Source organism: Clupea harengus, unplaced genomic scaffold (assembly GCF_900700415.2).
Source record: "Clupea harengus unplaced genomic scaffold, Ch_v2.0.2, whole genome shotgun sequence".
Classification (NCBI taxonomy): Eukaryota; Metazoa; Chordata; class Actinopteri; order Clupeiformes; family Clupeidae; genus Clupea; species Clupea harengus.
In genome coordinates, this window is record NW_024879738.1 from 7210 (window position 1) to 21047 (window position 13838).

Sequence of the window (13838 nt, forward strand, 5' to 3'; positions counted from 1 at the left end):
ATGGTAAAGCCACCAGTATAACATGCACCGTAGGTTGGCTGCCCAGTAGTAGTATTTAAAGTTGGGAAGAGCCATGCCACCCTGTTCTTTTGGTCTTTGGAGAAAGGCCTTACGCAGTCTAGGCTGTTTGCCATTCCAAATGAATGATGAGATAATGGAATCTAAAGATTTGAAAAAGGAAAGAGGAAGAAAGACAGGTATGCACTGGAACAGATACAAATACTTGGGAAGAATGGTCATTTTGATTGAGTTGACCCGGCCAATGAGAGTCATGTTCAGAGGGGACCATTTTGAGAGGTCTTGTTTAGTTTGTTCTAACAATTTGGCAAAATTAGCCTTGAAAAGGTGATTGTAAGAGCGTGTAACATTAACCCCTAGGTATGTAAAACTATTCCTAGCAATCTTAAAAGGTACATTTAAGCGTAGTTCTGATGCTTGATGATTAATAGGGAACAGTTCGCTCTTGTGCAAGTTCAATTTGTATCCAGAGAATTGGCTAAATTTATTAAGCAAGGACATAGCAGCAGGTAATGACACACCTGGATTAGAAATATAAAGCAAGAGGTCATCGGCAAATAAAGATACCCTGTGCTCAGATCCCCCCCGCACCACACCTGTGATTTGGTTGGAATCGCGAAGTGCTATTGCTAGTGGTTCAATAGCAAGGGCAAAGAGTAGAGGACTGATAGGGCAGCCCTGTCGGGTGCCACGGTGCAAAAAGAATGGAGTGGAGTACTGACTATTGGTTAGGACTAATGCAGAGGGTGCGCTGTACAGCAGTCTTATCCAGGAGATGAAAACTGGGCCAAAACCAAATTTCTCTAAAACAGTAAAGAGGTAATCCCATTCTACCCTATCAAATGCTTTTTCTGCATCCATAGAGATAATGCATTCTGGAACAGATTCTGAAGGGGAATATAAAATATTGAAAAGACGACGAATATTAAAGAATGACTGTCGGTTTTTAATAAACCCAGTCTGGTCAGGGGATATTACAGAGGGGAGGACATCCTCAAGCCTTCTTGCCAACACCTTTGCTAAAATCTTCACATCATTGTTTAACAGGGAGATGGGTCTGTACAAAGCACAGTCCAATGGGTCCTTCCCACCCTTAGCTAACAGTGAAATGCAGGCCTGAGCCATTGTTGGTGGTAGAACCACCTTCTCAAGGGATTCTGTGAGAACAAGGGTTAGATGACTAGAGAGCTGAATAGAAAATTTCTTATAGAACTCTAGAGAAAAACCATCTGGACCGGGAGATTTTTGAGACTGCATAGTGTAACAACCCGGCTCTTAGGTTTATTACAAGAAACCAACAACACAAAAGTTTATCCGAAACGCCAAGGTTTAATACACAAATTTCCAAAGTTCCAATTCTCAATCAAGGTTATCAATCCAAGTTATCAATCCAAGTTTCTCAAACAAAGTTCTCAATAGGTGTGTTCTCTTGCTCCCTTCCTCTCTTGCTCTTAGCTCTCCCGAATTCAGGAAGTGCCGGTCCTTTATAGTGGAGGGACACGCCCGCCCAGATGGTTAATCACCGGCACCTGGAAGACAGAGATTCAACACAGCCACACACGCATGCACTCAATTTACACACGCATTCCTGCACACAAAACAGGCAGAGCCGACGAGCCCAAAAAGGGTTCGTCACAATAGAGAATATAGCTGATATTACCTCTTGCTGTGTAATGGGTTGTTCAAGAAGTTCCTTATAGTCTGAAGATAAAGCTGGGATTTGAAGTTGATTTTTTTCAGGCCAAAACAGCTATTATACGAACATAACGTATTTGGACAGTAAAACGTTTTGAAATACCTCCTGCTGGGCGATTTCTCCAGATGAGGTAATTGTGAGAAGAAAATCGAACTACGCTAAAGGGTGAGTTTTTTAACTTCACTGTACGTTTACCAGCAACACCACTTTCAGAACAGTTCTTTAAGGGATAACGTTCGGCGAGGTGTCTTGATATAGGAAAATATTGGACAAGGCGCGTGGAGTATATATTTTTAATACGATAAACATAATTGAGAACAGTAGGCTATACTGGAAATAACTGAGAACCGAGAAAAACACACACAAAAAAACAGAAAATAATGAATTTCAAACCTCATCAGGAAAGGAAGAAATAAAAGCTAAATGTGTCCACAAATGTCTTTGTTCAGGGGATGTTTGTATGGGGCTGTTTTACATGTGTGAGAGCGAGACAGTAAGGAAAGTTGTTTCGGAAACGCAGACTGATAAGTAGGGGTCTAGACCCGTGTATCGAACTATTAAGCCGCTTTAAATATGGGTTGTACTACTGTAAGTGGTTGTATAACATTTGAGAAGTAGTAAAGGAAATTAAACCTGCTAATGGCACTACTTATGGAGACCCATTACGCAAGATCAGTCTTTCAGCACAAAAGTAGCGTATCTGGCCTGAGTATGATGAGCCTGCATTAAACAAGGCTGGCTGACAGAAGTGCAATGGATACGTCCTGCAGGTGAGACCAAGACAGAGACACTGTCCTGACAGAGACGGCTATGTCCTGATCCAAAATGGTTCATTTATCCCTAAGATATTATATTGGTACATTTTTAAGATGGTTTGATTACTACACAGGAGAGGTTGTTAAATTCCCTGCGTGCACCACACCTTCGGAATATGCAGCTCCACCTCACATGACACAAGAGGGACGGAGCGGCTAAAGTAAAAAATAAAAAGTGGAGCCCGTCCTGAGACATTTTATTCCGGTTATTACACCTACAGCTAAGGGATTTGGGCAATACAATTATTTGAAATACCTCCTGCTAGTAAATTTAAACGAAGTTGATGTGAAAAAAAATTCTCCAGAAGAGGAAATGGTGTCTAATAGGCCTCGTGGAATGGTGCAGAAGAATTTATATTATTTATGTATTATATTTTTATTCATTTATTTATTTATGTATTATAAGATAGAATAAGGCATTAAGAACTTTTGAAAACAAATGAGTGCTCTGACAGTAAATACACAGGATACAATGTAATTTCAACAATGGCAGACCATTGACTCGGAAAGTTCCCCTTCTCCATTTCAGTCTCCGGTTTCGATTTCGGTCAAGTGAGTTGTCATCTGATTGATGATTCTCGCTGCCGCTGGTCGACAGAATTGCCGTCTTCTGCTCATTGCTGCTGGGGCAGCATAGTTTATGTTATTATTAGCTAGCATATCAGATCAAGCACAACACTTTTTATTCCATAACGTTTTCTACATACAGATATAAACCATATAAACCATGATATAAGTAATATGATGGTTTTATTAAAAACTGCTTTGACTTCAGGTAATTTATACAGTTTATGTATTACTTGTTATAAACAATACAATTTATTACAGCTGTTTTTGGCACCTCATTGTACCAGCAGAGCAGGAACTAATTTTGGAGGCACACCCTCTCCTGTAGTCTTCCACGTATGTGGTCAAGAAACAAATCTAAACTACTAGAGAATTCTCTGGGGATCATTGGCGTGCTCATGGATGTTATTTTTAATGCAATAGACGCACATAGATTTGGTCAAGAAACAAATCATCTTTTTTATACATACTTTTTAATACTTAATTTAAATATCAAACTTTCCTTTCCAGTTTACCCTAGCTTCAGATTAAAACCCCCAAAATAATTATTTCTGAAATGATTACAAATATAACAGACAGAAGGTGCAGACCCAAAATCCTAGAGGCAAGGAGAAAAAAAAAACATTTGGATACATTTGATTCATATGTTACTAAAAGGCACATGATGCAGGTTTTTAACAATTTTTGAGGTACGGTTTTGGAATAATAATATTGAGGGATGGTTTTGAAATAAGCACATCTTTTGTTTTCATAAGCCAGTCAGTCTATTGGCTAGGTTTCTGAAATAGGCTCGGCACCCTGTGGAAATATAAGACCAGCTTTTACAGCATTTACAGTGTCGCCAAATATAAAGACATTGTTTGAACTGAACATCTCTGCGTCCTGAAGTCCCGTGACACTAATATTGTAGGTAATTTAATATTTAATGGAGTCAGATACATTTTATTTATTAGAACTCTAATTCTTTGTACTGTCCCATAAGTAGAGATGGGTATCGTTTGGGTTTTTTCCGATACCGATGCTTAACCGATACTTTTAAAACTATACCGATGCCTAAAAGGTGCCTGAACCGATACTCTAAAAAAAAAAATTGCACAAAACAACGATTGACGACATTAAAGAAAGGCTTTTTTATTGCCAAGGCAATTTTTTTTCTTCAAATTGAACAATATATTAACTGTTTAAGGTATACTATTAATATAAATAAATACAAAACACTTGACTTCAAACTACAGCTTCAAACCTTTTAACTTCAAACTATGAACAATATATTAACTGTTAACAACAGTTTAAAGTATACTTAAATAAATATAAATAAATACAAAACACACACACACTCTGTACACACACTACAGCTTCAAACTTCAGTAATTATTTTGCAGAAATATGAGCATATTTGCCTTCGGAGTCAAAAATGTATTATTTTGTTTAGATTTATTTCATGAAATGTCACCATTTTCTGATTTGTTTATACCTATCTTTTCTATCTTGTTTATACTTAATCTTGTTATTTGAACCCACTGGGTACGTGAATTTGTACTGCCCCTTTAAGAGACTAGGTTTAGGGTTGCTGGCATCTCCGTTTAGTCTTCAGTCTGTGGTTGCTGATATGCCTTTGACTCTTGCCTTCTCTCCCCCCTTTACACGCATTTTTTTTGTTGCATTTGCTGCACGTTGCGTTGTTTGAATCTTTTTGTGCGAAATACAGCCACACATTTGACCGTTTACCTTTCGGCATTTTCTCTGTTAAATTGATGGCTAGCACATCTCCCGGTCCCAGATGACAGCGTGTGATTGGGCCTAATTATTATTTTTGATTCCTTGTTTCTACTGAAGCCAGTTGTGTGTCCATGAAGAGAAGCTGAGCAATGGAAACACCAGGAGACGCTCCAGAGGGACAGAGGTAATGCATCATCTGAATTATGTGTGATGTTAAATGAAGCTGATATGTCCGTGTGTGTCTGTGGCTCTTGGGCTTTTTAGTGGACGTATAGGCCTACTCCACTTAGGCTAATAGCTTTCTCTTAAACACTGCTTGTGTCCTTCAATTCTCTGTGTTCATTTCCATTTTCATAACAGCAAGTCAGTCACTGTCCAGCACCATTGGTGAAACACACGGATGTAGGCCTACACTTGTGCTTTTTAGTGGACGTATAGGCCTAATTGCTTCCTCTCTCTCAAAAATTCCCAAAATTGCCAACATTTTCTGTGTGTTTACTTCCTTTTTCATAACAGCAGTGGTCACCAACCTTTTTTGGCCAAAGATCACCGACCTCTGCCTTGGTGACAGGCAAGATCTACCTATTGAGGCTTTGAGAGAGAAAGACTGTCCAGACTCCAGACTGTACTTACAACTTAACTTTGTATTTAGCCTAATTGTAATTGAATGAAATTAAACAATTCGGTCCAGCTTTCAAATTGATGTGACCAAGAACACACTAAATTACTTAATTTCAGTGCAACATAAAAAGGAAAATATTTGTTAACCGCACACAATATGAACAAGAAAAAAAACACATTTGCAATGAGCAGGCTGGATATGAACTGCTTTATTTATCAACTGAAGTTACAACACTGACAAATTTCTCATGTGACTCAAGTCAGTGTGATGGCTGTGACTGAACACTGTCTGTGAGTGCCTTGTAGTTTGGCTCATAAGCACAGACAGCCAGTCTGAGGCAGTCCTGTGAGGTGTCTGTCAGTAAGCCGGCTCCTGTCACATCAATTTCCCTAAACCATGATGTTAAACTATCTTTGTTTTCAGATCATTTGACAGTTGTTTTGAGGCCCCCATGTTGCCACTCTTCAGAGGAGAATCAAGGAGAAGTACATCTTGCAATTGGCTACCTTTAATACTTTTTCTAATGATTGGATGCACCTTTCTATGGAATTGAAGGCTTAACAAGCTAATCTGCCGAATTATGTGTTGCAATTATTCAGTATTGAGTAGTTACAGGTATTCAAATCATTAAAATTATTAGGGTTCCTAAATATTTGCACAGCCTATTTTTCACATTTGATTTCATTTCACACAATTAACTACTGCTACACTAAATATCTTTGTCTGGAAAACACCCCAGTACTCAGTGTTAACTAGAAAATGAATAATATACCACTGTGATCTTTTTTTGGTGAAGACAGAGGAAATTATCATGCAGCCTCAGACGGGTGCCAAAACATTTTCATACGAAAGTATGTAAAAGCAGGCTGCGTGCATATTAATATTTCGAAAACCAACGCAGTAAGTGGAACGAAGTGGGAGTGCCCGATAACTAACATAAGCGCAAACGTACTCATGCAACGTGTCACATTAATATTAATATTTAGAAACACGTTGCAGTGTTAAACGAGTCGTAGAAGTTAAAATAGACAAATATCTCTCTCGAAAACCGTTCGTTTGGGTAAGCTAATACATAACGTTAATCTATAAATAGACTTAGGATATCGTTTTTTTTAACAAACTGGCCGATAACCAACACAACTACGACATCAAAGAGAGCTTGAGGATGTTATGCACGCAAGTTTAGCCTAGTTTTCAAGGAAACGAGCTGTCAGAATGTTGGAGTTCGTTGGAAATCTCTCTACATTGGGCAGACATTCTGCAACTTTACCTGATCCGACTGAACATGTTGAACTCTTCCGACAGTACCCGACAATGACCAACAAACACCAACTGCTGGTGCACACTGACCCAACTGTTGGTGTTTGTTGGCATTTGTTGGAGAATGTTGCCGTTTGTCGGGGGAGTGTGCAAGCTTCTTTAGAAGGGGCATTTAGTGGGAAGGGCTGAATTTGTGAGAAATCGTTGGTGATTACGTTCACATAAACTCTACAGACATCCTCAGGCGGAGATTTTCTGACGTTGGTCTTCCGAAGTCCGTAAGAAAACATTTCAGAAGACACCAGAAAAATTGTTCTGTATTTCTTTTCTTCTTATTTTGGAGATTGACAGGGAAAGTCTCTGGGATCGACACGTCGATCGCGATCGACGGGTTGGCGACCACTGGCCTACACTATGTAAAAATGAGTTTGAACAAATGAACACAAACATGGATAATCATTCTAAATTCTGAATGAGTCACAGTCCAGGCCTACTCTGCCACTGAACACAATCAGGTTCAGCGCAATAATCTTCTGCAATAACTGCAATAATTAATTCCTCCACAAGGTCTTCATGTTAAAAAAAAATATTCAACAGTGATCTTATTAGTCATTTGAAATAAATAAAAATAAGAAAAAATAAGTAAGGTAATTCATTCAGTCTAATATGATATAATATTTATTTAAAACTGCCCACACTACAGGTAAGTTATACAGTTTGTGGGCTACGCTGGACCTTTTGGCATGAGGGGGGGGGGGGGGGTAATTAAGTGTGTGTGGGTCTCTGATGTATGGATGTGCTCGATGTCACTCTTTCTGTGGGGGAGAGGATACGGGTGATATGTCTGCTTGGGGGGAGGGGGGGGGCATAGGTGAGGTGTGTGTGTGGGGGGGGGGTCAAGGTAGGAGGTGGGGGCATGAGAGGAACGAGATATGTGAGGTGTGAATGCCAGGCAGAGGGGTCTAGTTGACCCTGGCCATCTAAACGCTAATATGACTGGCTCCGACCATCTGGTCATGGCTGTAGACAAAGGCCAGGAATCAAGTCTGATGGCTCTGGCTCCAGACCCCTGGTGTTACCCAAACTGCGGGTGGGGGTCTATTGATATGGGTTAGGGTTAGGGGGTCTATTGATATGGTCTGGCATGTGAAACCCACCAATATCTAACAGTAGTGAGGAGAGAAAACTACATTTCACACGCTCTTGCATTCCATATGGAATTGTGAGCACAGCAGCGTCATTAAAACTCTGGCCAGTTCAGTTCAGTGGCTGAATTTGAATATCCAAATCAAAATAAGAAATGATGCTTCCCATGAATATTTTCTACTTTTATTTCATTTAAATACCAACATTTCCCTTCCAGTCAGATTTTCGGTTTAAAAGCCTCTGTAGTAAATCATGGGTGCTATTTTGTGTGACAGACACGTCCGTCAGGAGAGACCTCCATCACCTGCACCCACTTGTGTGTCCATGAAGAGTGACCGGTCGAAAGAGGACCTCATCAACTTCCATAATGTAGATAGAAGAAGAAGAAGAAGAAGAAGAAAAGCCTTTATTGTCATTGTATTTATACAACGAAATTTTGAGTGCTTCTCCTGTTGGTGTGACGAGGGACAACATATAACACAACAACAACATATAACATAACAATACTACAACTATCCAAAAACAGTAGGAACAGCCCCCCAAAAAATATATATATACATTAAGAGTAGAACAAAGTGCGGTGGCATAGACTAAAGTACTTCAATTAATACAGCTTTGTTTATGCACATGTGTAAGGTGACTGAGATGGTATGTGACTTGTAGTCAATAAAGTGCTTAGTGTTTAGTGCATGTCGGTATTTAGAGTTCTGATGGCTGTCGGGGAAAAAACTGTTCTTAAGACGTGTGGTCCTTGCTCTAAAGGATCTGTACCGTCTGCCTGAGGGCAGGAGAGTAAACAGGTGGTGGCCTGGGTGAGAGGAGTCTTTTAAGATGTTATTGGCCCTGCTAAGGTAGCGGGAGCGGGCAATGGATTCCAGGGAGGGCAGTGAGCAGCCAGTGATTTTTTGTGCTGTGTTGATGACCCTTTGGAGGGCTCTCTTGTCTGCTGCGGTGCAACCGGAGTACCACGCCGAGATGCAGTAGGTTAGTACACTTTCGATAGTGGTGCGGTAGAAGGCCACCATCAGTTTACACTCCAGGTTGTTTTTCCTGAGTACTCTCAGGAAGTGTAGTCGCTGCTGTGCCTTTTTTACTGTCTCTGAGGTGTTGACAGACCATGAGAGGTCATCTGATAAATTGGCTCCTAGGAATTTGAAGGTGTGGACCTTCTCCACACAGTCCCCGTTGATGTAGAGTGGGGCCGGAACTGCACTTTGCCTTCTTTCGTTTTTGTGGTGTTCAGTGACAGATTGTTGTCTGAGCACCACACTGTCAGTTTCTGTACTTCATCCCTGTACGCTGATTCGTCATCTTCTGATATGAGCCCGATCACGGTGGTGTCGTCAGCAAATTTAATGATGGTGTTGGTGGGATGGGTTGGAGTACAGTCATGGGTGTACAAGGAGTACAGTAGTGGGCTCAGCACACAGCCTTGTACAGATAGTACAAATGCATCAAGGCAAGTTCGTGAAACAGACTCATGTCAAGGGTATGCTAGGAAGGGTTTTACATAGAGAAAGCCGGGAGACGTGGGTGAAGTTCTCCAGTTTATTCACCTGGCACAAACAATATCACAGGACTCCTTAGCACAGCAGCATGGTACACCTTACAGTATGCTAATCGTGACTCTATATCTCAGAACTCTCATATATTGTTAATTCAAGTTGAATTACAAAGTAATATATCTAATTTAAATACATACAATAAAACACAAAACATGTACCTGGCACAAAAAATATCACGGGACTCCTTAGCACAGCAGCATGGGACACCTTACAGTATTAAACATTAGCTATTCACACGTGTGATTTTGCACTTCGATTAAAATATACATTCAGAGGTGCATAATTACTAAACCAAACACACTATTTACATGAGGATAGAATGTGGAACACCTCTCTATAATCAGTATGGATTTAGGACGTTTAGTCATTGTATTCTAAAATAATAATGCAGGAGCTCTCTTTATGCTTCGCTAGACATCTGACCGTAGAGACTGAGGCGCAACGTACTGAAATCTCTTCTTACCAGTAGCTAGATCTTTAGACACTCTGAATAAGATTTCTTCTTTTAAAGACAACTTCTCCCACTGCTTTAAAAGTTTCAGTGTGCTCCAGTTCTCCTGTGCCCGCTCACGCCTGGAAGGCCATCGTTTCCGCCCCACATAAAAAAATGACACGGGCAAGGTCAGCATCATCACGCTGTCTGTCCTGGAGCTCACGGGCCGAAAAAGAAGGCAAAGCACTCTGGCCTATGTCAACTAGACTCTGCAGATGACAGGCTAGGGGAACGGCTCTCACTCTAGTGGTCGTTTCCCATTCAGTGTGTCGACTGATAGCTGCAGCAACTTCATGTGCTGACATACTGGCAGACAGCTGATCTTTTGGCCCCTTGGACAAACTGGCATGTTGAGTGGCCTGACAGGTAGTGGACTGGCGGAATAGGTCCTGCAGTTCTGGGCCAGGCAGATGTTCTGAGGCGGACAGAAGGGCAGAGTAAGGCTCGTGAATAAGGCGGTGACTCACTTTACTGGCAACAAAAGCGGTCCGACTCAGGGCATCAGCAACTACGTTTTTTGGTCCAGGGACGTACTTGACATCAAACTCATAGGCTGCAAGCTTGGCCACCCAGCGTTGCTCGCACGCGTCGAATTTGGGCTTTGTCAAAATATGAGTAAGTGGATTATTATCAGTCCATGCCGTGAATCTGTGGCCCTTCAACCAGTGACTACATTTTTCACAAACTGCCCATTTCAAAGCAAAAAATTCAAGGCGTGGGCTGGATAGTTGCTCTGAGCCCTATTCAAAGTCTTGCTCGCAAAGTCTATGGGGCTGGCCCGATCTTCCCCTGGCACAACCTGTGACAAAACGGCACCTAAGCCATCAGTGGAGGCATCAGTGGATAGAATAAAAGGTCTTGAAAAATCAGGGTGTGCCAGTATGACATTTCCGAGAAGGGCATCTTTAAGCTTCTGCAAGGCCTGTTCACAGTCGGGTGTCCAGTCAGCAGCAGTCAGTTGACTTAACACAGGGACTTTTTTCCTCTTGCCTCCTCTAGTTACCCTGAACTGTTTGCTCCCAGCAACGAGGTTGAAAAGTGGCTTAGCTAAGGTGGAGCATTTCTCAATGAAGCGCTGATACCACATAACTAGCCCTAAAAATGACTGTATCTTTTTAGCATCAGGAGTCAGCCCATCTGCTCTCATAAGATTTGCCCTGAGGAGGAAACATTTTTTAGGGGCAAGCTTCAGATTGTGTAAACGCAGCCTCTGGAAATTCACTTGAAGCAAATATCATGAGGTCATCAAGATAGCAAAGCAAGCTCATGAAATTCTGGTCACCGAAGATTTTCAACATCATTCTCATGAAACTTGCAGGGCTGTTAGAGAGACCCTGAGGGAGTCTATTTTACTCATGGAGTCCGACAGGAGAGGAAAAAGCAGTGTACTTTTTATCGTCTTCATGGAGAGGAACATTATAAAAACCAGAGGTGAGGTCCATTGTGCTGAAAAACACATTGCCGCCTAAAGCAGCAAGACAGTCTTCTTGGTGGGGCAGTGGATGCGCGTCTTTGACTGTGCGGGCGTTCAGCCACCGAAAATCTGAACACAGCCTCAGATCACCATTTTTCTTCCACACAAGAACCAGTGGGGACGCATATTCACTTGTAGATTTTCTAATAATCCCTCTTTCTTCCATCTCATTCTGAGTGTTATTTTGTGTGATAGACACGTCCGTCAGGAGAGACCTCCATCACCTGTGCCCACTTGTGTGTCCATGAAAAGTGACCGGTCGAAAGAGTACGGCATCAACTTCCAGAATGAAGATGGTACAAATGCATCAAGGCAAGTCCATGAAACAGACACATGTAAAGGGTATGCTTAAAAAAGTATACTGTCACACAGACTTATAATACAAGGTTATACCAGGAAGGGTGTGTAAGAAAGTCAAATGATGAATTTAGAGTGTCACAACCAGATATTTGGTCAAAAAAGAAAGAATCTTTCTATAAACTTTGTAATTGTATTTAATTTAAACACCAACTTCACCTTCCAGTTTCCCCTTTTAAGAATACTCAGTCAGATTTGAGTGTAAATGCCTCTGTAGTAAATTGTGGGTGCTTGTAAGGATTAGTCAGGATACAAACCCGGGTCTCCCGCGTAGTAGGCGGATTGCTAGGGTCCACTGTGCTACGTGGAGGTGATAGACTCAGATGCACAGACAGACAGAGAGGTTTCGCTTGGATTAGATAAAAAATGGTCTTTACTTGAGTCAGGCAGAAGTATCTAAAAAAGTCAGAACACTCAAAATGCATCCAGACAACCAACAGTCTGGGCAATTAAACAGTTCCAACAAAGGGTATCCAAAAACGAGTAACAAAAGATCTCAGGAACAAAGGACTCAAAACAGGCAACAGGTTTTTAGGTCAAAGATTCACAGTTCAAAAACTCTCACAACGTGACCGCAGGCTGTCAAATCAAGACTCAGCAAAAACTAAAGCTCAGGTGGCTTACAAAGGCAAGTAAACAAGGCTCTGGTGAACACAATGAAACAATAAGGACAAGAACACACATGTGACAGGCAAACAGGAACACTGAGGGCCCCACATGGTCATAAAGGGTATTGCAGTCCAAAAAGTGCTATTTTGTGTGATCGACACATCCGTCGGGAGAGACCTCTTGAGATGCATTTGGACATCAGTAAAGTATTTGTACTTTACAATGAAATCAGACTAAAAACCCCAAATTATCAATGTACAAAATGATTTCTGAACAGGGGCGGCTCGTCCATAAGGGCGATTGGGGCGACGCACTGCCTAGGAAAAAAAAAAAAAAAAAACTCCTTATGTATAAATGCAATATTCTTGTAAGTCGCGTAAATGACATGTTCATTTAAATGTAATAATTTTTTTTCTGTCGGATTCTACCACTAGACCGTCTGATCTGCCTCTGTACGTCATTGTCGAATCAGGTAACAGTCGTTCAGTCAGCCTAAAGTCGTGCTTCAAATGGCCCCACCCCTTCTGGGGCGATTTGGGGCGAAATGAAAATCGCCCCAGACCTCTCCCATTGACTCCCATGTTAAATCCATTTTTTTCACAAAACAGAGCTCTCAATGCATTCTCTATGGCTTCCGGGAGGGCTCGCCCCTCCTGGTCTTGTCATAAGTAGTGGACGTAAAAGCCTATACGAACGTCATACAGCTTCGACGGAGGCATATTCTGTCAAGATGGCTGCCCTGTCCAGTGCAAGAACTCGATTCGCTCTTTGACAGAAACTCCTTTTTAGTCGGCGTACTAATGAAGATAAATTGACAACAAAACAATTAGGACTTCCTAGACCAAATGTATCCATTCAACAGGTTTCTACAAAGGGAGGGAAATCCTACATCCAAGAATTGGAACGAAAGAAAATTGCGGTCGTGAAGTGGCTAATGCGGTCTGTATTTCATATACCACTGTCACTTTTCATAGGTTTTACAGTGTGTTTCACAGTTCGCTTCTTGCACTAACACTGAATAATTTTTAATGTGATGACTTATTTTGCTTTTGTAAGCCAATACTTTCAAGATCAGTCAATAAATATTGTTGGTTTTGACTTATGTTACCCCTTCTTTATGATGTTACTGGACATATCATGTGTCCTGTTAAGCTATGTTACATCATACAACATTTGAGACACGTGGATAATGAAAAAGTGGGATCATTTAATGTGGAGCCACATCATGTTTGCTTATGAAGGCTCCTGGATGCAACTTTCTTCCATAGCTTTCCACCTGTAACTTGCTACTCTAGCTATGTAGCAAGAGGGGACATATTACTGTTGTGTGCATGCCAATAGAGGACAAAAAGGTAGTGCTGTATGAGTTAATCAGCTAACTTAATGTACCTACTGAATGGGTCGCCTTAATCATTATAAAAAAAAATTGCCCCCCCTGAGAATTTTTTCAGGAGCCGCCACTGTTTCTGAAATAATTACAGCATAGAATAGACAGAA

The 13838-nt window shown here is 41.2% G+C and overlaps 1 protein-coding gene across 1 annotated transcript in view; it reads left to right on the forward strand.

The window, feature by feature from the left end:
- Positions 1–1820: 1820 nt before the first annotated feature.
- LOC105895280 (protein NLRC3-like) overlaps positions 1821–13838 on the forward strand; it is a 30012-nt gene continuing 17994 nt past the window's right edge. Inside the window, exons 1-3 of the mRNA XM_042704814.1 lie at positions 1821–1879; positions 4933–4999; positions 11571–11687. Of these exons, the coding sequence (XP_042560748.1) occupies positions 4965–4999; positions 11571–11687 (152 nt within the window). The 5' untranslated portion in view covers positions 1821–1879; positions 4933–4964. The remainder of the gene's footprint in view (positions 1880–4932; positions 5000–11570; positions 11688–13838) is intronic.